General features: G+C 41.2%; 1 protein-coding gene across 1 annotated transcript in view; it reads left to right on the top strand.

Moving 5' to 3' along the window:
- Window positions 1-1019: 1019 nt before the first annotated feature.
- Window positions 1020-27788, top strand: part of LOC122551133 (piwi-like protein 4) — a 161072-nt gene continuing 134303 nt past the window's right edge. Inside the window, exons 1-5 of the mRNA XM_087987788.1 lie at window positions 1020-1044; window positions 4124-4225; window positions 7435-7649; window positions 15295-15416; window positions 16345-16425. Of these exons, the coding sequence (XP_087843914.1) occupies window positions 1020-1044; window positions 4124-4225; window positions 7435-7649; window positions 15295-15416; window positions 16345-16425 (545 nt within the window). The remainder of the gene's footprint in view (window positions 1045-4123; window positions 4226-7434; window positions 7650-15294; window positions 15417-16344; window positions 16426-27788) is intronic.

The following is a 27788-nucleotide window of genomic DNA, read 5'->3' as shown; positions in this document are numbered from 1 at the left end:
TAAATACACTCAATTACTTAGTCTCTGCAGCAATGATTTCCACAGAGCCACCACCCTCTGGCTGCAGAAATTACTCCTCATCTCAGTTCTAAAGGTTTGTCCCTTCATCCTGAGGCTGTGCCCCCCTACTTGTGGAAACATCTCATGCATGTCCACTCTATTTAGGGCTGTCAGTGTCCTAAAAATTTCAATCAGATTGCCTCATTCTTCTAAATGCCATTTGAGTTCAGATTCCAAATCCTCAACTTTCATCATTTGATAAGACTTTCAGCCCTGAAATCATTCTAATAAACATCTTTGGCCCCCACCCCCAGCCTCAGCACAGCCTTCTAGATAAGGGGCTAAACACTGCTCACACTATTCCAAATGTTGTCTGACCAGAGCCTTATACAGCTTCAGCAGTATTTCTCTGCTGTTGTTTACTAACGCTGTTGAAATGAATACCAACTTTGTACTTGCCTTCCTAACTGCCAGCTGGACCTGCATGTTAACCTTGAGAGAATCCTGAACTAGGACACCCATGTCCCTTTGTGGTTCGAATTTCTGAAGCCTTTCCCTGTTTAGAAAATAGTCTATACCTCAATGTTTCCCACCAAAATGTATAACCTCATACTTTACCACATTGTATTCCATCTGCCATTTATTTGCTCACTTGCCTAACATGTCCCACCCCTTCTGCAGTCTCCCCATTTCTTTAACAATATCTGTGAAGGCCAATGAAAAGACCCCTTTATTCGTACTCTCTGCCTTCTGTCAGTTAGCCAATCCTCTACCCATGTCAGTACCATGTCTCTAAACTATGGGGTCATCTTATTTAGCAGCCACCTGAGCAGCACCTTGTCAAAGGTTTTTAAAAATCCAAATGTATTGCATCCACTGGATCCCCTTTGTCTAATTAGCTCAGTATCTCCTGAAAGAATTCTAATAGATTTGGCAGGCCTGACTTTCCCTGGATGAAATCATGCTGACTCTGCTCTGTTTTACCGTGCAGGTGGGGGCAGAGATGGGGGCAGTGTTGAATGGGATTGGGGGCAGGTGATGGGCAGTGTTGGACAAGGTTGGGGCCAGAGGGATGGGGGTGGGCGGGTGGGAGCTCATGTGCGGTGTGCTGCCTCACTTCCCGTAGTAACCTTGGATAAATCTGGGGACTTGTCTACATTGATGCTCCCCAGAATTTCCAACACATCCACTTCCTGTTCAAGCTTATTAACCTGGTCCACAGTGTTCTCACTATCAATACGGCCTCTCTATCTAATGAATACTGAAGCAAAAAACTCATTTAGGGCCTCCCCTATCTCTTCAGACTCCAGTTCCATCCACTATCGCTGAACAGCCCTACCCTCTCTCTGATCATTTTCTTATTCCTCACGTAAGTGTAGAATGCCTTTGGGTTTTCTCTAATCCTTCCTACCAAGGCTTTTTTGTGCCCCTTCCTAGCTCTCCTCAGTCCATTTTTGAGTTCTTTCCTCGCTACCATGTAATCCTCCTCTACCTTATGTAAGCTTCCTTTTGACAAGAAGCCCCTCTGCTCTTGTTATCCAAGACTCCTTCACTTTACCATTCCTTGCCTGTCTCAGTGGGACAAAGTTATTCAACACTTGCAACAAATGCTCCTTAAACAGGCTCCACATTTTTGTGGTGCATTTCCTGTAGAACAATTATTCCCAATTTGTAATCCACAGCTCCTGTCTAATAGCATTATAATTACCCCTCCTGCAATTAAATACCTTCCCCTACTGTCTGTTCCTATCCCTCTTATTACCTTGTACACCTCTATCAAGTGTGATGCAAAGGAAGTAAAATATCTGGATTGTATCATGCTAAAGCTATATTAGATTAGTACCAGAGCTGTAGGCATTTGAACTACTCCATGGTCAAAGTCTCATTTAAAATATCATGAGAGTTCTAAGGGGTTACTATTCATTGATGAAAGAGATTGAAGTGAACTTGTAGAGATACAGAGTGTACATGTTACTAAATATATTGGAAAAGTTAAGTCTGGAATATTGCTTCAAGCTTAACTCTGAAAACGAGACAAAGCGACATTAGTCTTAAATTTTCCATTTGTAGTTTGAAATAACGTTAAGAAATTCTTCACAAACTGCATAATAAATGTGTGGAATTCTGGATAGAGTATTGCAGCTAATACTCTGGAACTAGTCACAAAATTTGGGATGGAGTAATAATGAGTCTTTCTGATCATAGAGTCCTACAGCACGGAGGCAGGCCCTTTGGTCCAAGCAAGCCAATGCTGACCAAAATGTCCATCCACACTACCTTCTTTTCCCTGCACTTGGCCCATGCCCTTTTAATCCTTTCCTATCCATGTATTTGTCCAAATGCCTTTTAAATGTTAATGTACCCACCTCAACACTTCTGCTGGCAACTGATCTCACTAAGTTTTTTTATATAGAATCCTTACAGTGTGGAAACAGGCCCTTCAGCCCAATAAGTCCACATCAACCCTCTGAAAAGTACCCCACCCAAACCCATTCCCCTACCCTAATACTCTACATTTACCCCTGACTAATGCACCTAACCTGCACATTCCTGAACGCTAAGGGCAATTTAGCACAGCCAATTCACCTAATCTGCACCTCTCTGGATTGTGGGAGGAAACCGGAGTGCCTGGAGGGAACCCACACAGACACAGGGAGAATATGCAAACTCCACATTTACTCAAGGCTAGAATCAAACCTGGGTCCCTGGCGCTGTGAGGCAGCAATGTTAACCACTGAGCCACTATGCCGCTATTGTTGATTGACTTACTGGAGCTCATCATCAGAAATGATTGCAATTCCCTTCATAGTTTCCATTTATAAAAAAGTTATTAACAATATCAATTATACATTGAACTATGTTGTATAGCATACTGAATTATGTTAACTATTAGATTGTAGTAGAGCATGTCTCGGACCAATCATATCAAAAGGTAAACAAAAAGTTGCCATTGTTCTCCTGGACTGTAGGGCTGCTCGCCCATTAGAAGGAGACAACTGGTGGTGATTTAATCTGAGGGTCACCGTATCTCAGGTGAGTGGTGAGTTTGTGAACGTGCAACCTTCATGGTAACCTTGGTGTGGGAATTGAACCTGCACTGATGGGTTCTGCATTGTATTGCTAATCAACCATCATACAATGTTCTAATGAACTAGCATAATTTCTAAATTCAAGAGTGTGGTGCTGGAAAAGCGCAGCAACCGAGGGGCAGGAAAATCAGTGTTTCAGGCATAAGACCTTCATCAGGAATCGGTGATTTCTGAACAATTTCTCAATTGTTCATTTCGCTTTTCAGTATAACATTGGGCACTGTTCAAGTTTGCATAAGGGAATGTTTGGAATTCACAATGCAATGAAACTGAGAATATCAGAAGTTTCAAAGACATCGTGTGTTACACTGGGGTAGACAAAGTCAGAAGTCACATGACACTAGGTTATAGTCTAACAGGTTTATTTAAAATCATAAACTTTTGAAGCATTGCTCCCTTGTCACCTGACAACAGTGCAGTGCTCCGAAAGCTTGTGATTTCAAATAAACCTGTTGGACTAAAACCTGTTGTGCTAGAAAAGTCAACTGAGGGTTATAAATAGAAAACTTTTTTTTTCTGAACTTGTAGCTGATCAGATAGACATAAATGTTCCCGTACACGCCTGGTTTATTGCAATAATGTTCAATTTCTTCAAGATTCGACTCCCTTTGGGGCTCCGAGTCAAAAAGTGTGGTGCTGGAAAAGCACAGCCAGTCAGGCAGTATCCGAGGAGCAGGAGAGTCAATGTTTCGAGCATAAGCTCTTCATCACGAATCATTCCTGATGAAGAGCTTATGCTTGAAACATCGACTCTCTTACTCCTCGGATTCTGCCTGACTGGCTGTGCTTTTCCAGCACCACACATTTTGACTCTGATCTCCAGCATTTGCAGTCCTCACCTTTCTCGCTTTGGGGTTCTGCCTGTTAGTTGCCAAAATGTTATTTGGAGTCCAGGAGAACTACTGGGATTCTATGAACCATTGTTTGCTAATTTTTACATTTAGGGCCAATTTTCTCTGGAGAACAGATTCATACAATCAGGCATAATAGTAACCATTTTCTTGCTTAACAGACGGTATCTGCTTGTTCTGAATGACAATTAATAATGGAGAGACGACATTCCAAGAGAAGCAATTTCTTTGATTTTGGTGTAAATACAAGGCAAACAATGCGACATGTGGAACATTCTAAATCAGGTGAAAAATATTTCACAGCATAAATGTTTTAATTTTTCAGTCTGCTGTTCTAGAAGTCGTTAATATATTTCTGTGAAAATTTAACTTAACTGATCATGATTGCATGTAATTAAAGCTTTAGTATCTAGCAGCAGATGAAATAATCAAAAATTACTTGAACAGGTAGGTTGTTGATAATATAACTCTGGCAGCAAATTCATTAATCCATGAGTTAACATGGGATAAGTAGTACTTGTGCAATATAATTTCACTTCTGAGCTTCCAGGATACTGTACACATTGGAAGCAGACTTTTTGCTTACCAGACAATCGTTATTACTGCCATGAAAATAGAACATGGTTTGCATTCCCAGACAGTTCTGTTATATGAAGTCCACCTCTGCATTTCTGAGGAAGACCTGAGTCGAATTTCCTCTCATAACTGTCAACGTCCCTTCTTTTGTAAAATGAAGGGCTGACAATGTGCATGAAATTGTCATTCCTGGCCCATTGTATTGTGTATAAGTACTCACAATGCCTGAAGTTGAATGATTTTAGTTTTAGATTGAGGTTAATATTGGTTGAACAAATTCCCATTTTTCGTTATTTATTAATGGGATGAGGGCGTCAGTGGCTAGGCCAACATTTATTGCCAAAGGGTAGCTAAAAGTCAACCACGTTGTGTGTTTGGAGTCAAATGCAGGCAGACCAAGTAAGAATGGCAATTTCCTTCGCCAAATCAACAATGGGTTCATGGTCATCATTAGCCCCTAAGTTTCAGATTTTTTTAAATTTGATTTTAAATTCCACCATCTACCATGGTGGGATTTGAGCCTGTGTCCCCAGAATATTACCTGGGTTTCTGGATGAACAGTTCAGTGATAATGCCACTAGGTCACTATTTCCCCATGGTCTGTACATTATCTTCATGTTTGTGGATAATTTGCTGGAGGTGAGACGGGATATTGCAGTGAGGAAAAAGAAGACTGGTTTGATTGAATCTGTTTTTCAAAGACACCAGGACTATTGTGCTTTAAATGGTAGTATACCAGACTTAATCATCCGTGTTGTTGGAGATGCTGCTTAGTATGATGGAAACCCAAACACCTTGTTATTACAATCATGTTATAAACCACCTCTCAGATCACCACCATATGACAAGCTCTCCAACACTGGGAATGTGGAAAATAATATTAAAGCTATGAAGGATGAACTAAAATGACACTCTGATAAAACCTAAATGAGCTATGCGAGTCGATGTTCAGATATCATTCCTGAGAATCTCTGACGGTGGAGTAGGGGATCTAAGAATATGCTTTTAAAATAATTTCCTAGCTTCAAAAATCTGAACTGAAAAATCCATGTCCTCTTCTGTCTCAGACACTCCTCAGTTTCAGTTCTTAACAGATACTGTATTTCATTGAGCTGCACTTGTTCTGAATACAGCTGCATTACAAATCAAGGTAAACCAGGAGTTCTGATGCTCTCACTTTAAAATATTCAAATGATGCCAGTGGTAGTCACTTAGAAAATGAACATTGCATCACATATAGACAGGATAGTTAAGAACGTGTTTAGCAAATTTGCCTTCATTGCCCAGACCTTTGAGTATAGGAGCTGGGAAGTGATGTTGAGGTTGGTGAGGCCTCTTCTTGAGTCTGGTCGCCCTGTTATTGGAGGGATATTATTAAGGTGGTGAGCATTCAGGAAAGATTTACCAGGATACTGCCAGGAATGGAGGGTTTAGGTTATAAAGAGGCTGTATAGGCTGGGACCTTTTTCACTGGAGCATAGAGGTTGAGGCATGACCTTATAGAGGTTTATAAAATCATGAGGCATATAGATAAGGTGAATGGCAGTTATATTTCCTTAGGTTGGAGTTTTCAAGACTCGGAGGCATACTTTTAAGGTGAGAGAAAAAGGATTTAAAAAGACATAAAGAGCAACTTTTTTTACACAGTTCATGTGGGGAATGAACTTCCAGAGGAAGTGGTGGATGCAGGTACAATTACAGCATTTAAAAGACATTGGGATAAGTACATGAATAAGAAATGTTTGGAGGGATATGGGCCAAGTGCAGGCAGGTGGAACTAGCTTAGTTTGGGAACATGGCTGGCATGAACTGGTTGGATTGAAGGGCACTGTATCTATGTTGTATGAATCAGACACTATAACACAGAAACAGGGCATTTGGCTCAACTAGACCTTACAGATATATCTACAGCACACAAGTCTCATCTTATTCTACCACTATAAACTTTTAGTGCATATTTTTATTCTTTCCCTGTACTTCCATAATTTCCTTGAAAATGTCTCTGCAACCCAAAAACTGTATCTCAATGGCTGAAATGACTGAACGTCCAATTTCTCCAATACTTCTACATTGCTCATGTAATGTAGACACCAGGATTGTGCACAGTCCTCAGGCTTTTGCTGATACAGATTCTGTATAATCATTCCACATGACCTTCTGTGGGGAAATCAGTCTCAAATGAATCAATATGGCAGCAAGGAGGGATGGCATCTTAGAAAGCTCCTCAAATGAAGCCATAACAGGAGCAATTACATTGCCAGGATTGTATTATAAACGCCTTAAATTTTGACGAAAAAAGAACAGCACTCATGTAGTTAATTCTTGGGCAAGTGTAAATGTCATAGGATACTTAGTAGGAGATTTCAGCATCCTAAACATTAACTAGTAGTCATAGTGTGAAAGGTGTAGAGGATGAAAATCCTTAAAGTGCATCCAGAAGAGATTTTTAAGTATGTAGAAGATTCAACAAGACGGGGGTCCTGAACTTCCAACCACTTACATCATTTTAGACACTGAATCCAGGTGTCAATGATGAGCATTTTGCAGATTGTAATCCTAACAACCTTGAATCTAAGAGAGTTGTGGAAAAGGGCAAGCATGGGTCTGAATTCAAAGTTTTAAACTGGTGGAACACTGATTTTAATTAAAGTACTTAGATGGTTGTTTTTGACCGGTGCCGATTCGATGGGCTGAAGGACCTTTTTCTGTGCTGTTGACCTCCATGGCTCTACTTTTGTCCTAAGAATATTTCCTGAGGAATCTCCTGACTTTCTCAGCTCTTTGATTAGATGGAGCATAAGCTGATAGTTTCCATGTGGTCCTACAGTATATAACTCAGTGTGGTGGTTTGAGGTACTATTTGAAACTTCTCCTAAGTGTGATAATGTTACTGACTAAATTAATTTGAATACTTGCAGGTTCCAGTGGGATTCCAGTGAAGATTGTTCCAAATCTTTTTGCCTTCAGATCACCATCAAAATGGTGTCTGTACCAGTACCAAGTGACCTTTATGCCTGACATTGAATCTAAACGTTTACGAATGGCACTGCTGTTCAGCCACAGTGATCTTCTCGGAACAATCAGGGCATTTGATGGAGCTATGTTGTTCCTCCCAAATAAACTGCAGAATCAAGTAAGAAGCATATTTTTGAAACTCCTCAATAATATTGATATTGTAACTTTGGAAAAATGTTAAGAATGAGAATTAATGTTGAAAAGCAATATGAGAACCAAACCCATTTTAACACCTCCAGTTAAATCTCCCAATTAGTCTTGATTGATTCCTTGTCATCGGTGTGGACTTGTTGGGCTGAAGGGCCTGTTTCCACACTAAATAATCTAATCTAATATGTTATAAAATTATGGGCATAGTGTCTGAGATTTTCCAATCCTCACACACAGAATACCACAGCACTGATACGACAGTTTAGACAATTGAACTATTCATTGTTTTTAGAATGAATACACAAGGGTTGGTCAGAATTGTTATCAGTGCTGATGAGATTTATGTTGCATTTAAAAAGTAGTTAGTGCATGATTGTGTGAGCCCAAGGGCATCAATTTTGTGAAAATAAACACAGCTTAACGCTTGTTTTGCTATGTTGCTGTGTTTATTTATTGCCAAGATTTCGGAATTTAAGGGGAACTCTTCAATCAGTATTTCAGGAAGGATGTGGAAGCTTTGGAAAGGGTTCAGAGGAGATTTACTAGGATGTTGCCTGGTATGGAGGGAAGGTCTTGTGAGGAAAGGCTAAGGGACTTAAGGCTGTTTTCATTAGAGAGAAGAAGGTTGAGAGGTGACTTAATTGAGACATATAAGGTAGTCAGAGGGTTGGATGGGGTGGGCAGTGAGAGCCTTTTTCCTTTGATGGTGATGGTCAGCACGAGGGGACATAGCTTTAAATTGAGGGGTGATAGGCACAAGACAGATGTCAGAGGTAGTTTCTTTACTCAGAGTAGTAGTGGAACGCACTGCCTGCAACAATAGTAGACTTGCCAACTTTAAGGGCATTTAAATGGTCATTGGATAGGCATCTGGACAAGAATGGAATAGTGTAGGTTAGATGGGCTTCGGATTGGTTCTACAGGTCAGCGCAATGTGGAGGTCTGTACTGCACTGTAATGTTCTGTGTTCTACTTCCTTTTGAAAAACAAAATAACTTAGTTAGATCCCAGCCATATCAGGATGATTACTTAGTTTTTTCAGCACTGATCAGTTGCAAGGTAACATATTTAAATGAAAGTAAATTAATCAGCTTGTTCAGATGTGTTATGACAAGCGTTTGGAGCAGATAGGTCTTAAACCCGGGTATCTGGCTCAGAAGTAGGGATTCTGCCACAGGGCTGTAAGATCCCCTAATTTCCATTCATTTATCTTTAGGAAATTGGCAGGCCACAGTAATGCAACAATCTGCAAGAGATAGCTGTCCACATTTTATTCACGGGCATATGTGAAAAAAAGAATCTACTGATGATTTACAGTCATGCATGTTCGAGACCAATTTAACCATTATAACAATTACCATGCTTTATCTATACCATATCTGATGTATCCATTGCTCTTAGGAATTTAATAAGTATGCAAGCCAAATCCATTCCAGTAAAAAGGAAAGAACAAATTAAACAGTTGAGTATTTGAGGATGAATAAAGATGTAAACAAAAATTTGAGGTCTGGGAATGAGGTGTACATTGAAAACATAAGCAGCAGTGACTGCATGATATGTGGAAAAACAAAGAAATTACGAGAGAAGATAGTAAACAACTAAGAAAGCTGTGAGGAACTATGAAAATAAAGTATCATGAAACATAAAGTAGATTTTTATTAGCACATTAATGTAAAATATGGAGATTGACTTGAAGTAGGACTATTAAGGGAAAGAGAGGATAATACCACAGGGATAAAGCGATAGTAGCAGTATTGAATCAGTACTTTTCTCTGATATTTACCAGGGTGATGGCATAAGTAGCCAAGATATTAAATAATGAAGAAAATAATGAAATAGTGCATTTAAAATTAAAAACAAAAGGGAATTGTTTAAATAAGATAATCGCAATCGAAGAAGATAGTACTCTCCTCAGTCCGGATCCAATTTCCACTCCACCAAGGACAGGCAGGTCCTAGACCTCCTCCATCACCAAGCCCTAACTACCTGATGCTTGGAGGAAGAACACCTCATCTTCTGCCTTGGGACCCTCCAATCCCATGCCCCTGCAGAGTTTAAACTAACTCTGCAGGGGCATGGGAACCCAGATTGTAGCTTCAGGGTGCAGGGCCTGGAGTGTAGGGAGGTTAGGAACATGGCATCAATTTCCAAGGAGGGTGTCTGTAAACAGGAAAGTGGCTTGAAGTGTGTATACTTCAATGCAAGAAGTATACGAAATAAGGTAGGTGAACTTGCAGCGTGGGTTGGTACCTGGGACTTCGATGTTGTGGCTATTACGGAGACATGGCTAGAACAGGGACAGGATTGGCTGTTGCAGGTTCCAGGATTTAAATGTTTTAGTAGGGTCAGAGGTGGGGGTAAAAGAGGGGGAGGTGTGGCATTGCTTGTCAAAGATAGTATTACAGTGGTGGAAAGGGCGATGGATGAGGACTTGCCATCTGAGGTAGTTTGGGCTGAGGTTAGGAATAGGAAAGGTGAGGTCACCCTGTTAGGAGTCTTTTACAGGCCTCCTAATAGTCCTAGAATCATTGAAGAAAGGATAGGGAAGGTGATTCAGGAGATGAGTGACAGTAATAGGGTGGTTGTTATGGGGGCTTTAACTTTCCTGATATTGATTGGGAAAGCTATAGCTCAAGTTCGTTAGATGGGTCAGTGTTTGTTCAATGTGTGAAGGAGAGTTTCCTGACACAATATGTAGACAGGCCAACAAGAGGTGAGGCCATACTGGATTTGGTTCTGGGTAACGAACCAGGCCAGGTGTTAGAATTAGAGGTAGGTGAGCACTTTGGGGATAGTGACCATAATTCGGTGATTTTTACTCTCGTGATGGAGAGGGATAAGTGTGTACTACAGGGCAAGAGTTATAGCTGGGGTCAGGGAAATTATGATGCGGTGAGGCATGACTTAGGATGTGTGGCTTGGAAAAGTAGACTCCAAGGCAAGAGTGTAAATGATATGTGGAGCTTGTTCAAGGAGCAACTATTGAGTGTCCTTGATAATTATGTACCTGTCAGGCAGGGAGGAAAGGGTCGTGCGAGGGAGCCGTGGTTTAATAAGGAATTGGAATCCCTTGTTAAATGGAAGAGGGCGGCCTATCTCAAGATGAGACATGAAGGTTCAATTGGGGCGATTGAGAGTTATAGGGTAGCCAGGAAGGAGCTGAAGAGAGAGCTAAGAGCAGCAAGGAGGGGACATGAAAGGTCCTTAGTCAGTAGGATTAGGGAAAACCCTAAGGCTTTCTATAGGTATGTTAGGAATAAAAGAATGACTAGGGTAGGAATAGGTCCAGTCAAGGATAGTAGTGGGAAGTTGCGTGTGGAGGCGGAAGAGATTGGGGAGACACTGAATGAATACTTTTCTTCAGTATTTACTCAGGAACAGGGCATTGTCGTCGATGTGAATACTGAGTCACAAATAAGTAGAATGGATGGCTTTGAGGTATGTAGAGAAGAGGTGTTGGAAATCCTGGAAAAGGTGAAAATAGATAAGTCCCCTGGGCCTGATGGCATTTATCCTAGGATTCTCTGGGAAGCAAGGGAGGAGATTGCAGAGCCATTGGCCTTGATTTTTATGTCCTCTTTGTCTACTGGAGTAGTGCCAGAAGACTGGAGGATAGCAAATGTGGTTCCCTTGTTCAAAAAGGGGAGTAGGGATAACCCTAGTAACTATAGGCCGGTGAGTCTCACTTCTGTTGTGGGCAAAGTCTTAGAGAGAATTGTAAGGGATAGGATTTATGCACATCTGGATAGGAATAATGTGATCAAGGATAGTCAGCATGGTTTTGTGAAGGGCAGGTCGTGCCTCACAAACCTTATTGAATTCTTTGAAAAGGTGACGAAGGAGGTTGATGAGGGGAAAGCGGTAGATGTGGTATATATGGATTTTAGTAAGGCGTTTGATAAGGTTCCCCATGGTAGGCTACTGCAGAAAATACGGAGATATGGCATTGAGGGTGAGTTGGAGGTTTGGATTAGGAATTGGCTGGATGGAAGAAGACAGAGGGTAGTAGTTGATGGCAAAGTTTCTTCATGGAGTGCCGTCACTAGCGGTGTTCCGCAAGGATCTGTTTTGGGACCATTGCTGTTTGTCATTTTTATAAATGACCTGGAAGAGGGGTTAGAAGGTTGGGTGAGCAAGTTTGCGGATGATACGAAAGTCGGAGGAGTTGTTGACAGTGAGGAAGGATGTGGCAGGTTACAGCAGGATATAGAGAAGCTGCAGAGCTGGGCAGAAAGGTGGCAAATGGAATTCAATGCAGCTAAGTGTGAGGTGATTCACTTTGGGAAGAATAACAAAAAGATGGGGTACTGGGCTAATGGTCGGATACTTGGTAGTGTGGATGAGCAGAGGGATCTTGGTGTCCATGTACACAGATCTCTGAAAGTTGCCACCCAGGTAAATAGTGCGGTGAGGAAGGCATATGGCGTACTGGCTTTTATTGGTAGAGGAATTGAGTTCCGGAGTCCTGAGGTCATGATGCAGTTGTATAAGACTCTGGTGTGGCCGCATCTGGAATATTGTGTGCAGTTTTGGTCGCCATACTATAGGAAGGATGTGGAGGCACTGGAACGGGTGCAGAGGAGGTTTACCAGGATGTTGCCTGGTATGGAAGGAAGATCGTATGAGGAAAGACTGAGACACTTGGGGCTGTTTTCATTAGAGAAAAGAAGGTTTAGGGGTGACTTGATTGAGGTGTACAAGATGATTAGGGGGTTAGATAGGGTTGACAGTGTGAACCTTTTCCCGCGTATGGAGTCGGGTATTACAAGGGGGCATAGCTTTAAATTAAGGGGGGGGTAGATATAGGACTGAAGTTAGGGGTAGGTTCTTCACTCAGCGAGTCGTAAGTTCATGGAATGCCCTGCCAGTAGCAGTGGTGGACTCTCCCTCTTTATGGGCATTTAAGCGGGCATTGGATAGGTATATGGAGGATAGTGGGTTAGTATAGGTTAGGTGGGCTTGGATCGGCGCAACATCGAGGGCCGAAGGGCCTGTACTGGGCTGTATTCTTCTATGTTCTATGTTCTATATCTTTCCCTTCTCACCCTAAACCTATGCCCTCCAGTTCTGGATTTCCCCAATCTAGGGAAGAGACCTTTGTCTATTTATGCTATACATGCCCCTCATAATTTTATAACCTCTACAAGGTCACCCCTCAGCCTCTGACGCTGCAGGGAAAACAGCCGCAGCCTATTCAGCCTCTCCGTGTAGCTCAAATCCTCCAACTCTGGCAACATCCTTGTAAATCCTTTCTGAACCCATTGAAGTTTCACAGCATCCTTCCAATAGGGAGGAGACCAGAATTAATGTTAGTTCAACCCTTTTTTGATGAGTATAAAACTAGCAGTTGCGCTGTCTGAGGTAGTTAACCTATCATTTACCTAACCATCCCAGAAGTCCATATTACTGTATGCTTTGAAAGAACTAGATACAGAGCTGAGATTTTGCCTTATCAATGTTGTGCCCACACTGTAGTGCATTTTAACTGCAGATATCCTTGCGTTAAACCACATAACTGTGCAGCTAACTTGAAATCCTGAGTATAGCTCATTTTGTTATTTCCAACTAAGTATGTTGGGACATAGATTGGGATATGTTTGGTATTATATTGGCTAATACAACAATTGTATTATTGCAAAGAATCCTGACCTGATAGGCTGTGTACCTTCAGGACAATTACATGACATTATAACCATGTGATGCTGTGGTATAAAAGTTCTAACTTTCAGAAACTCCTTGCTCAATTCAGTGGAGTTAGTGGGTGTTCAGTCAATCAGTTATAACAGTTAACAGTAATAGTCTGATAAGTACAGAGTCTAATACACGTAGTCTGGGTTCTATGTTTAAGTCTTGAGATACCAAAACAGTGTAAATTGTTGATGTAAATAAACTTCCAGACTTCTGTCTCAGCTAGAATGTAGCGTTTATGTTTAATGTTATGTGAGCTAATATATAGAGAATCTCAGAGACCATGTCATTCTGGCAATGGTGTTTGATCGAAGAAACCATGTCAGTGGCTGTATAAGCTATTAAGTTCCCTGGAACGTCTTATTTCATACATTGCCAAATGAAAAATAACATTGTGATTTTATACCTTCCAAAAAAAAAGTATCTAATATTATGGTTTGTCAAACTTTCATATACTGAAAATGTGTTGCTGGAAAAGAGCAGCAGGTCAGGCAGCATCCAGGGAACAGGAGAATCGACGTTTCGGGCATAAGCCCTTCTTCAGGACCTGCCTGACCTGCTGCGCTTTTCCAGCAACACATTTTCAGCTCTGATCTCCAGCTCCCTGGATGCTGCCTGACTTGCTGCGCTTTTCCAGCAACACATTTTCAGCTCTGATCTCCAGCATCTGCAGTCCTCACTTTCTCCTCAAACTTTCATATACTCATCCTATTGAATAAGAGTAGTCTGTTGCAACCAATGAGGTTTATTTTGACATTAACTATCCTTAAATCATATTTCAGATGTATTTGCAACCAGGGTTAGTCTTTACTATGTGCTTGCATGCACTATGTACTAGGTTGAGACTGTGGTGCTGGAGAAGCAATATCCGAGAAACCGGGGAATCTACGTTTTGGGCAAGAGCACTTCATCAGTCATCTCTGATGAAGGGCTTTTGTCCGGAACGTCGATTTTCCTGCTCCTCGGATGCTGCCTGACCTGCTGTGGTTTTCCAGCACCACACTCTTGACTCTAGTCTCTAGCATCTGCAGTCCTCACTTTCGACTAGGTTGAGACTGTACAAGCAGTAAGTAGGTAGTGAACAGTTTTAATCCTATTAGTTTAGGTAGAATTCAAACCCAAAGCTTAGAGTTCAAAGTGTTAACCTACTTTGTTTGCATTCAAATTTTATTAGACCTATGTTCTGTGCAAACAAAGTTCTGTTTAAGCAGTTCCTGTATATCCATAAATATTTCATCCCAAATAATATCAACGGCCTTCAACAGAAACAGAAAGTACTGGTGAAACTTGACAGGTGGAAAGAAAACAGAGTTAATGTTTTGTGTTCTGAACATTTACTTCCATATCTTTTAACCATTGCTACACCCCAAATCCTATCATGACATGCCAATTCATTTTGACCCACTCATGGACCTCATTATTATCTATCTAGATTTACCCTGCCCTTGTTTACTATCAACAATCCCTTTGTTCCTCTCTCTCTGTCTGGGCTTCATCTCTAACTGTCAGCTCACTTCTTTCTTTCCAAATCTACCCCTTGTCATTAAGATAAATACCCCATTTACCCAGATGGTATCAGTTCTGAAAAAGGGTTACTGGACTCAAAATGGTGACTCTATTTTCTGTGTACAGATGCCATCACAGCTGCTGAGTTTCTCCAGCAATTTCTGTTCTTGTTTTGTTTCAGATTTCCAGCATCTACTGTTCTTTGTTTTATAATATCAATGGTCTGTTTGTCTTAGTGTCTGTCCATTAGTAATAGAGACAGTTTTAAAGTTTTTTTTTAGTTCCTGCAATATTAGGAAATCATTGGGGATAGTTATAGTGCTATAATCTTAGATGCAAAAAACACTTTTGTCAAGAACATTGTAAATCTTTTTTGTTTTGCTTTGAAATTTCCTATTAAAGTCATATTTTGCTTATAGGCTACAAAAGTGACAAGCATGATGAAAGATGGTCAGGTGGTGAATATAACAATTCTTCTGACAAGTACATTTCCGCAGGATTCTCCAACATGTGTCCAGTTCTTCAATATCATCATTAAAAAGTGAGTTTTTTCTTAGTCGAGGTAAACAATCATTTATCTGAAATTCTGAAATCCAAAAAGCTCCAAAATCTGATTTTTTTTTCTCTGGAGTGTGGAGCATCATTTTGGCATGCGAGCAGGTAACCCAACTCCACACCCACTCGAAACATGTCACTCAGATGTGACGAGGTGGTGTGGCCCAGCACCAGCAGGCATCAATTGTCTCTCAGCGGTTGTACTATTCACATGTGAGTCTGCTGAACAAATTTTGTTTTTTATTTCACTGTGAAAATGTCATTTATTCCAAAATCTGAAAAATACCAAATTCCAAAAAATAAGTGGCCCCAAGGATTTCGGATAAAGGATTGTGAACCTGTAGTACAAAATAAATTTCACATCATTAAAAGGAGCATTAGGCTTAGGTGCAGAAATAGGCCATTTGGTCCTTAAAGCTTTCTTCATTATTTAATAAGATTGTGGTTGATCTGGCTGTTGTCACAGCTCCAATTTCCTGTCTGTCCCCCGTAACCCTTGACTGCCTTGTCTATCAAAGATCTAATTCAGCCTTGAATAAATGTAAACACCCAGTTTCTGTTACCTATTGGGAAAGAGAATTCCACATTCTCATGACCATCTAGAGGAAAGGTTTCACTTTATCTGAAAAGGACTTAAAAGAGAGCCATCTGGGAGCTAGTCCATTTACTGGTACATCGAATATAAGTTCAATCTTATATCTAAGATGTTTTCTCATTTTGGGAATGTTTTAATGAAATATCATAAAAGAAACACAATGAGAAATAAGAGTATTCTTGTTCACATAGTTTAAAATGTTTTGAACTTGTTCTTGATGTATTCAAGTGATTAAAAATGCAAGTGATGTTATTTTTCTACATAATTAGTCAATTTTTAAAATAAATGACATGTTTAAGACAGTTATGTTTTTGAACAGAGTTCTGAAAATGCTATCTCTGTACCAAATTGGGCAGAACTTCTATAATCCTTCAACTCCAATTCACATTCCTCAACATAGGTATGTCATTTCTTTGATTATATTTCTAATTTTCTGAAAAGATTGTGTGATTATAACCACTTCGTGAAATACAGTGAATTACTAATATTCAATAACCAATTTTCTTTTCTTTAGTTAGAAATAACCAATAATGCTATTTTTACTGATGTTATTTAGTAGTACAGAGCCTTGGCATCATTGAAAAGACACATTTTGTGAAAGTTTCATATAGAAGTGATCAGAACATCACACAAGGATACAAACTCAAAGGGAAAACCAGCAGTATACGTCATAAGACAAAAGTGTTATGGAGGTAAAAACAATGTTTGCAGATGCTGGAAACTAGACTCTGGATGAGTGGTGCTGGAAGAGCACAGCAGTTCAGGCAGCATCCGAGGAGCAGTAAAATCGACATTTTGGGCAAAAGCCCTTCATCAGGAATAAAGGAAAAAAGTGTTATGGAGCAGATCATACCCCTTCAAAACATATCCAGGAGATAGCCTATACCCTAACTTTTATTGAAAGACAAATGTAGGGCACTGCATTCCAGAAGTGATTCAGTTGGTCAAACTATTAGGTTTTAAGCAAGTCACCCTTTATTCTTACACCACAGTTAAAATCCAAACAATAAAAGAAGAATTGGCATAACTTTAACCTGTTTAAGTTCTTTTTCTCCAGAGGTTCTAATGCATTTGATGCTACTGCAAACACCAACTTCTGTGAACAAGCAAAATTTATTAAGCACAGTACAGTACAAGCTTTGGAGAAACTCATCATGCTTGCAAGCCTTGTCCAGGGATCTCTCTCTGAACAAAGTAAACAATCATTCCTTTATACAAAATCTTTACATCACAGTTAGTAATGCTCACAAGACAACCCCTAATCACTCCCTCACAGTCATACGCCACTCAAGATACAATGCAGTGACCACTTCACCTCTAGAAATAATGTAATGCAAATCATCCCTTAATGGCCAGATCTGGTGTGAATTGTATTTTTTGTAACTATAGGGGAGTAGTCAAACACCAAGTGTAATGTTCTGAGTAAGGGATGAAAATGTAAATCATCCCTGAATGGCAACGGATGGGAATGTAAACATCCTACATTCCACCTATAAGACAAAGACACACCACCCTACCCCCAGGGCATTCAATTTCTTGCAAGTCAGCGGAACAAATTAACTCTTTATAATGCTATACATACTAAAATACTGTATGATTTAACTAATACTTATTAACTGTTCCAATATAGCAGCATCCCATAAACACACCCATGGCAAAAGCAAATTCAGCAAAACAGATTTCCCACATTCTTCTCCAGTCCTGAATAAGGAGCACCGACAGAATGAATCTAGCAGTAGAGAGAGCACTCAAGTTTTTGCAACAGCAAAGAGAGCTGTATCTAGCAGCTTCAACTCCGAATCCCCTCAAACACTCAACTATTTGGTTGAGTGGAACAGGCATATTGCATCCAAGTGTTCTTTCTGCCTGCAGAGGACAGGAGCCTGTACATTAATATTTGCAGTTTCCAGTACATACAACTGTCCCACACTGTGAGCTTGACTGACAATCCTAAATTGGTTGTCAGTGTAACTTTTTGTATGCTAAGAATTATCCAGAAAATAAGAGAAGGTAGCTCAAAAGTGGCTAATCAGAATCAACCTGCCTTGTTTGAATTTTAAAGAAAGCCATCCATCATTAATTGGTACATTCTTCATGGCAGTGTCTCTAGAAATCAAAGTCTACATGCGAGCCAATCACCACTCTCTTCACATGTGGTAGAATGGTACTTTTCCCTTTGAACTGGTATTCTTGCAAGTGGTCTTGATGAATGCAAGACAAAGCTTCAATAAATTATCTTTTTCAGCCACCATATTTCTGTCGGAGTTTATCATTGTTGGTTATCACTTTGCCTGTGGCTTAATTTAGCAGGAATGGCAATAAATATATCTGCCATAATTGTTTTTGCTTAGTAAATGCAAAAATATCAGTTTAGCTGGTATAAGACCATAGGACGTAGGAGCAGAAATTAGGCCATTTGGCCCATCGAATCTGCTCCGCTATTCAATCATGGCTGATAGGTTTTCCGACCCCATTTTTCTGCCTTTTCCCTGTAACCTTTCATCCCCCTGGCAATCAAGTACGTATCTACCTTTGTTTTAATTATACTTCATGACCTGGCCTCTACAGCCTTCTGTGGCAATGAAATCCACAGATTTGCCACTTTCTGGCTGAAGAAATTTCTTCTTATCTCTGCTTAAAGGGTTTTTCCTTTACTCTACTGTGCCCTTGGATCTTTATCTCTCCTACCAATGGAAATGTTTCCCTAATGTCCACTCTGCCTTTCAGTATTCTATAAGTTTCAATCAGATCTCCCCTCATCCTTCTCAACTCTATCGAGTATAGTCCCAGAGTCCTCAAACATTCCTCAGATGTTAAGCCTTTCAGTCTTGGGATCATTCTCGTAAATCTCCTCTGGATGCACTTCAGGGCCAATTCATCCTCTCTGAGGTATGTGGCCCAAGATTGCTCAAAGTACTCTAAATGTGGTCTGATCAGAGCTTTATAAAGCCTTAGAAGTATATCCCTGCTTTTATATTCTAGTCCTGTTGAGATGAATAACAACATTGTTTGCCTTCATAACTACCGACTCAACCTCCAAGTTTACCTGAAGAGAATCCTGGATTAGGACTTCCAAGTGCCTTTGCACTTCAGATTTCTGAATTTTCTCCCCATTTAGAAAATAGTCCATGCCTGTATTCTTCCTGCCAAAATGCATGACCCCACACTCTTCCACATTGCATTTCATCTCCTACTTCTTAGCCCACTCTCCTAACCTGTCCAAATCTTTCTGCAGCTTCCCTGACTCTTCAACACTACATGCCCCTTCACCTATCTTTGTAGCATCTGCAAACTTAGCCAGAATACCCTCAATTCTTTCATTCAGATCGTTAATGTAAAAAGTGAAAAGTTGTGCTCCCAGCTTTGTGGAACATCACTGGTTACCTACTTCCATCCTGAGAAGGACCCCTTTACCCCCTGTTTGCCTTTTTCCAAAAGGCCAATCTTCTATCCATGCTAGTACCTTGCCTCTAATACCATGGGCCCTTATCTTACTCAGCAGCCTTCTGCATGGCATCTTATCGAAGTCCAGATAGATAACATTCATTGTTTGTCCTTGGTCGAACCTGCTCATTACCACCTCAAAGAATTCTGATAGATTTGTCAGGCATGACTTCCCCTTATGAAGCCATGCTAACTTTGCCCTATTTTAGAAATCTCATCCTTCGCAATGAATTCCAAAATCTTACCAATGACTGAAGTCTGGCTAATCAGCCTATAATTTCCAGTCTTTTGCCTTGCAACCCCTATTTAAGAGGGGAGTATTAGCAATGTTCCAGTCCTCTGCAACCTTCCCTGACTCCAGTGATACCTGAAAGATCATGACTAAAGCTTCCACTATCTCTTCAGCTTTCTCCTTCAGAACTCTAGGATATAGCCCATCTTGTCCAGGTGACTTATCCACTTTCAAACCTTCAGTTGTCCTAAAGTCTTTTCCTTGGTGATGGCCACCGTATTCATCTCTGCCCCCTGACTCTTGAATTTTTTGGACATTACTTGTGTCTTCCACCATGAAGACTGAGCAAAGTACTTATTGAGTTCCTCAGCCATTTCTTTGTTCACTTTACTACTTTCCCAGCATCATTTTTCAATACCCAATGTCCATCCTTGCCTCTCTTTTGCCCTTTATATATCTAAAGAAACTCTTGCAATCTTTCCTAATGTTACTGTCTAGCTTACCCTCATATTTAAAATTTTCCCTCCTTACTACTTTCTCCGTTGTCCTCTGTTGGTCTTTATAGGCTTCCCAATCTTCAGCCTTCCCACTGCCCTTCAACATATTACATGCTTTCTCTTTTGCATTTATGCTGTCCCTGACATCCCTCATCTGCCATAGTTGCCTTATCCTCCCCATATCATCCTTCTTTTATCTCAGGATGAATTTTTGCTGTCGCCTGAATTACTCCCAGAAACTCCTGCCATTGCTGTTCCACTGTCTTTTCTGCTAGGCGTCTCTCCCAGTCAGTTCTGGTCAGCGTCCCCCCATGCCTCTGTATTTGCCTTTATTCAACTGTAATACTGTTACATCGGATTCCACCTTCTCCCTCTCAAATTGCAGAGTAATTTCTATTATATTATGGTCACAGCCTTCAAAGGGTTCCTTCTCCGTCAGCTGCCTGATCAAGTCTGCCTCATTGCACAATACTAAATCCAGTATTGCCTGTTCCCTAGTGGGCTCCACCACCAGCTGCTCCAAAAAGCCAACTCGCAAACATATCACAAATTCCTTTTCTTGCGATCCACTACCAGTCTAATTTTCCCAGTCCACCTGAATATTGAAATCCCTCCTGATCACTGTAACTTTGACTTTCTTACACGCCTTTTCTATGTCTTGGTGTATTTTATGCCCCATATCCTGACTACTGTTTGGAGCCTGTACATAACTCCCAGTGTGTTTTTTTTTAACTTTACACTTCCACAGTTCTACCCACTCTGATTCTACATTATCTGACTTTGTTTATTGTTATTTTATAAGTAACAAAAATATAGTAAATGCACATATTGACTGCAGGAAGTTAGAATGCTTTCACATAGTAAATTGAGATGATCAGGAAAACTGATTTACTGCCCCAGCTTTGAAGAGTTGCTGTATCAAAGCAGAAAATAAAAAGAACTTCCATCAGTCAGAACTGAACCTTGAGTCTCCATAAAGTATTGATGAAATCTGAAGCAACGTAACTGTTAACTGTATTTTGATTGTATTGGGAGCAGACAATGACTATTAAATCATCTTGGAGACTGCAGACAAGAATTGGGTTATAATTTCTAAAGGACATGAATCACGTCAGCCAGGCACAAGGCGATCATTGCATTGCAGAAGATACAGGATGGAATATTATAGGGGGCGTGAACATCATAGATTATGATGATAAATGTGGCAGGGAGGCCTATCTTGACATCAGAAACAGCATGCTGTGTCTTTTAACTAGTTTTTGAGGCATGATCTTTGTTTATTATTATTAATGGGGATTATTGCTTGTTAATGATCTTAAACTTGCAGACTCACCTCATCACTATGTAGATTTCTATCGTATAGCTTGCTGAGTGAAAGCAGGATGGCAAGAAATCACTGCTTTCTACAACAATCTTCACGTTGAACTCAAGGCACTCTCATGTCAACAGATATTGGCATCTGACTTGTGCCAGTTTCTAAGAACCCTCACGGTGCAACTCCAGTCAACTTGTAGGATGCCTCTATTCTCCAGTACTGCTGCATCTTGGGATGCAACGGCAAACATCTCTTTGCTATTTGCTTTCTTTTTCAGTGCCCACCTAAATACTCCCTGCATTATCTTGCCTTGCCTTTTTACATCTTGCCCCTCAGCCAGTGATACCAGGGTCATAGTGCTCTGTATTTCTATGCTGTTTGGCACAGACACAAAACCAGGAAGCTTTTCATTGTTGTCAGCAGACCTCAGTCATATCAAGGGAAATAGACTACAGTTAGGTGGCCCCAATACCATAAGTCAAGGGTAGCCTCTGATACTAGTCTCTTGTTAGTTAGCTGCTTGTGGTGGAGAGCATCAGGGTACTCTCTTCGTAAGGGAGGAGGAGCTGAATTTCAGGCAGCCCACCACTTGTCCTGACATCTTGTGTTCTATTTTGGGCTGTTTTCTTCCTGGGATGAGAGAGACGTAGAGATAATGGGCAATTTGAAATCAATGGCAGAGTTGTTACTTTTGTTGCAGATAGAAATATGCCAGGCATGAATAGGCAGTGCATAGGGCATCCAGGGTGGGTAAAGTAGAGTGAGGGAAGATGTTACAGACAATATTAAGAGTGGTGGACAAAGAACCTTGGTTGGAATGGGTACAATAGCAGAGAAGAGCACAACTGTGAGATATCGTAGAATTATAGAATCCCTACAGTGTGGAAGCAGGCTATTTATCCCATCAAATCTCCGAACAGCGTGTCCCATGGCTAATTTACTTAACCTACAGATCCCTGGACACTATGGGCGATTTAGGAGAAAATAAAGACTGCAGAAGATGGACATCAGAGTTGAGAGTGTGGTGCTGGAAAAGCACAGCAGGTCAGGCAGCATCCGAGAAGCAGGAGAATCGACATTTTGGGCAAAAGCCCTTCATCTGGAATGAGGATGTGAGCTAAGGGGATGGAGAGATAAATGAGAGTGGGGGATGGTTTATGGGGGGGGGGGGGGGCAAAGGTAGTTGAGAGTTCAATAGGTTGATGAAGCTGGGGGTAATGGTGATAGGTCGGAGTGGAGGGTGGAGCGGATGGGTGGGAAGGAAGATGGACAAGTAAGACAGGTCATGAGGGCAGTGTCGAGTTGGAAGTTTGGATCTTGGATAAGGTGGGGAAGGGGAAATGAGCAAACTGAATGAAATCAAGATTGATTCCATGTGGTTGGAGGGTCCCAAGGCTGAAGATGAGGCATTCTTCCTCCAGGTGTCGGGTGGTTATGGTTTGGTGATGGACAATTTAGCATGGTCAATCCACCTGACCTACACGTCTTCATCTGTGGGAGGAAACTGGAACACCTGGAAAAAAACCCATGCAGACTTGGGGAGACTCCACACACACAGTGGCCTGAGGGTTGAATCGAACCTGGGTCTCTGGTGCAGTGAGGCAGAAGTACTAACCACTGAGCCACTACATCATCCCTGGTGGCACTAAAGCTAGCAAACTAGAGAAAACTATTGACTACTTCCTGCATTGCTGTGTATTGCTCCAGATAATTGATGCTGTAGCCTGAATTGCTGGTTCAGTGGTAAGAAGATATCCTGTGTCTGCACCACTTGTCCAGCAGGACCCTGCCACAAAATGAGGTGCAAATTTTCCTTTCTCTGACAAGTCCAGGCCAAATATCAGGAACAGTGCAGGTTAGTCAGGGTGCAAAATGGACTTTTAAAGAAGGCACCAATGCCAGGGATACTGATCCATTCTGTAATATCTAGACAATAGCAAGTTCTTCTGGGTTAAGTATTAAAATGGGTTACGATCAAATATGAAGAATGTTGTTGGGCTGGCGTGGGTCGTTAACAAGGTAGGTTTACTAAGGTATGATCAGAAAATCTGTTAGGCCTTGTGAAGAGAAACTCTCCATGAAAACCGGCAAAAATGACAGGCATAAAGATGCTAGATTCAGCCCACAAAATCTGAACATAGAACAATACAGTGCAGATCAGGCCCTTCGGCCATCAATGTTGCACCAGCCTGTGAACTAATCTAAGCTCATCCCCCTACACTATCCCATCATCCCATCATTATCCAAGGATTGTTTAAATTTCTCTAATGTTGCTCAGTTAACTACATTGTCAGGCAGGGCATTCCACACCCTACCCACTCTCTGAGTAAAGAACCTACCTCTGACATCTGTCTTAAATCTATCACCCCTCAATTTGTAGTTATGCCCTTGCATACAAGCTGACGTCATCATCCTAGCAAAAAGACTTTCACTGTCTACCTCTGATCATCTTGTATGTCTCTATCAAATCCCCTCTTAGCCGTCTTCTCTCCAGACCCAAGTCTCTTAGCCTTTCCTCATAAGGTCTTCCCTCCAGACCAGGCAACATCCTGGTAAATCTCCTCTGCACCTTTTCCAATGCTTCCACATCTTTCCTGGAATGGGGCGATCAGAACCGTACACAGTATTCTAAGTGCAGCCGCACTAGTGTTTTGAATAGTTGCAGCATGACATTATGGCTCTGGAACTCAATTCCTCTACCAATAAAACCTAACACGCCGTATGCCACCTTAACAGTACTATCAACCTGGGTGACAACTTTCAGGGGTCCAGTGTACATGGACTCTAGAATCCCTCTGCACATCCACACTACCAATAATTTTTCCATTGACCCAGTTCTCTGCCTTCCTGTTATTCTTCCCAAAGTGAGTCACCTCATATTTAGCTGCATTGAACCCCATTTGTCACCTCTCAGCCCAATTCTGCAGTTTATCCAAGTCCCCCTGCAACCTGCAACCACATTGTCCACTATTCCACTGACTTTAGTATCATCTGCAAACTTACTAACCCATCCACTTATGCTTGCATCTAAGTCATTTGTAAAAATGACAAACAGCAGTGGTCCCAAAGGAGATTCTTGTGGCACACCACTAGTAACCAGACTCCAGGCTGAATATTTTCCATCAACTACCACTCGCTGCCTTCTTTCAGAAAGCCAGTTTCTAAACCAAACTGCGAAATCACCCTCAATCCTATGCCTCTGCATTTTCTCCAACAGCCTACCATGTGGAACCTTATCAAAGACTTTACTGCAAGTCCATGTACACCACATCAACTATCCTACCCTTGACCGTATGTTTGGTCACCTTCTCAAAAAACTCAATGAGGTTTGTGAGACATGACCTGAACTTGACGAAACTATGTTGACTCTGAAATCAAATTGTTGCTTGCTAGATGATTAGACATCCTATCTCTTATAATCCTTTCCACTGGCTCACTGGTCTATAATTATCTGTGTCATCTCTATTGCCCTTTTTGACAAGGTCACAACATTTGCAATCCTCCAGTCCTCTGGTACTAACCTGTAGACAATGACGACTCAAAGATCAAAGTCAAAGGCTCCACCATCTCCTACCTAGCTTCCCAGAGAATCCTGGGATAAATCCCATCCAGCCCAGGGGACTTGTCTACTTTCGCTCCTTCTAGAATTGATAACACCTCTTCCTTACTAACCTTTAATATCTTGTAACTCATTCTTCTCCTCTACAATATTCTCCTTTTCCTAAGTGAAGACCGATGAGAAATGTTCGTTTATCACCTCTCCGATTTCCACAGGGTCCACACACAAGTTCCCACTTGTGTCTTTGACTGGCCCTATTCCTACCCTCATCATCCTTTTATTCCTCACATACCTATAGAAAGCTTTAAGGTTCTCCTTTATTCCGTTTGCTAAAGACTGCTCATGTCCTCTCTTTGCTCTTCTTAACTCTCAGTTTAAACCCTTCCTAGCTGATCTGTAATTCTCTATCGCCTCATCTGAACCATCTTGTCTCATTGTCACATAAGCCTCCTTCTTCCGCTTAACAAAAGATGCAATTTCTGTAGTAAACCAGGGTTTCCTTACCTTATCACTTCCTCCCTGCCTGACAAGGACATACCTATCAAGGACATGCAATATCTGTTCCTTAAACTAGCTCCACATTTCGATTGTCCCCATCCCCTGCATTTTGGCATTCTGTGCATCCCAAGTCTTGCCTAATCACATTATAATTGCCCCCTTCCCCCATTTATAACTCTTGCCCTGTGGCATGTACCTATCCCTTTCCATTGCTAAACTAAACGTAACTGAATTGTGGTGACTCCCTCCAAAGCGCTCACCTACCACTAAATCAAACGCCTGCCCTGGTTCCTTACCAAGCATGAGATCCAGTGTGGCCTCCCCTCTTTTCGGCCCCTCGATATACTGTGTCAGGAAACCCACCTGCGCACATTGGACAAAAACTGATCCATCTGACGTACTAGGGTTAGAGCATTTCCAAGGGGTTAAAACAATGACTGCAGATGCTGGAAACCAGATTCTGGATCAGTGGTGCTGGAAGAGCACAGCAATTCATTTCCAGTCAACGTTGGGTAAGTTAAAGCCCCCATAATGACCATTGTGTTCCTTTCATTCCTACCCAGAGTCATTTTGTCAATCCTCTCCTCCACCTCCCTGGAACTCTGCGGAGGTCTATTAAAAAAAAACTCCCAGCAGTGTGACCTCTCCTCTCCTGTTTCTCACCTCAGCCCCTACTACTTCAGTAGACGTGTCCTCGTCAAAAGTTCTTTCAGCCACCATTATACTATCTTTGATTAACAAGGCCACACCTCCCCTCTTTTACTGCCTTGCCTGTTCTTAATGAAAGATCTAAACCCTGGAACCTGCAACATTCATTCCAGACCCTGTTGTATCCATGTCTCCAAAATGGCCAAAATGTTGCAGTCCAAGGTTCCAATCCATGCTGCAAGCTCACCGACCTTATTTCGGATACTTCTAGTGTTGAAGTAGACACATTCCAAACCAGCTTACTGTCTGCCGGCATCAAGAAACAATCTAAGTCATTTTCAGTTTCCAGTGCTGAGTCATAGCATCAATGACAACATATATCCTCTCCCTTGCTCTTCAGCTAACCTCTGATTCAACTTGCAGTCTACTCCGGTGATTTCTTCCCTCAGCCTCTCCAGGGTGTTTCTTGCAGCATTGTTAAAATGCTATGGATTCGTTCTCGTCAGCTAGTGGACAAGCTTCCTTCAGCTTTCCGCATAGTGGTTAACAATGAAAACAGCCTTATCCCTGTGTGGACTGCCATAGCTGTTGTTTTCCTTCCATATTTGTTTCTGTTCAAAATCTTCTAGAGAGACCTAAATTGCAGTTTGGTAGTTAGTGTAATTCTTAGCAAGTGTTGTCTAATGTTTGGGCACTTTGTCCTGAGTTTTGCAAGTTTGGACTGGTTGGATACAGACAGTGGAAAATGAGGACTGCAGAATCCTGAGGAAGAATTTATGCTTGACATGTCAACTCTCTTGCTGCTCAGATGCTGTCTCACCGGCTGTGCTTTTCCAGCACTGCACTTTTTGACTCTGTATCCAGACAGTAGTCTGTCTATTGCAAGGAGTTCTAGATTTGATATGGTTTGTTAGTCAAACAGGTTCACCAAGCCTACATACCTGACCTCACTCTAGCACCTTAATTCATATCATATTTTATCAATTTATGATTATCAGTTGAGTTTATAGTGCTGCTTGCTTACAGGTGCTAGAAGTCACATATTTTCACATACAGCTCTATCCTTTGCATACAGAAAAAAAATGCCACCATCACAATCTGCTTTTTTCATGTGAACCAGAGCTTGAAGATGTCCATTTCCTGGGTGATTTCCTGGTTGTGACAATACCTCTACTAATTAGAGTACCCTTGTTAATCAGTCAGCACCCTCTGCTAAACAGTCTAAATTGTTCCTTTTTAGATTTGATCATTGTGCAAGTTTGCCCTGATGAATGCAAGATGAAAAATTTTGCATTTTTTTTGGCAGTACTCAAGTTCTGTTTAACCATGTAGCCAATAATTTGAGGAGATGGTTTAAAACATGTTCATCATAACCATCTTATAAGACTTCAAATTTGTAATGAAAGCCTCTTTGGCAACACCTTCCAAAACTGCAGCACTGGAAAGAGCATTGCATATGAGGACACCATTGCCTCTTTCATCTCCAAGTTATGTTGACTGCTTAGGATGGATATATGTTATGCTGCTCTGTTGCTGGTTCACAGTTCTGATGTAGACTAATAACAGATTT

The sequence above is a fragment of the Chiloscyllium plagiosum genome, unplaced genomic scaffold, assembly GCF_037043375.1.
Source record: "Chiloscyllium plagiosum isolate Xiang-an unplaced genomic scaffold, Cpla_swu_hap1 HiC_scaffold_6, whole genome shotgun sequence".
Taxonomy (NCBI): domain Eukaryota; kingdom Metazoa; phylum Chordata; class Chondrichthyes; order Orectolobiformes; family Hemiscylliidae; genus Chiloscyllium; species Chiloscyllium plagiosum.
Note: the sequence above shows the minus strand (reverse complement) of the source record. Positions and strands in the feature narration are given on the sequence as shown.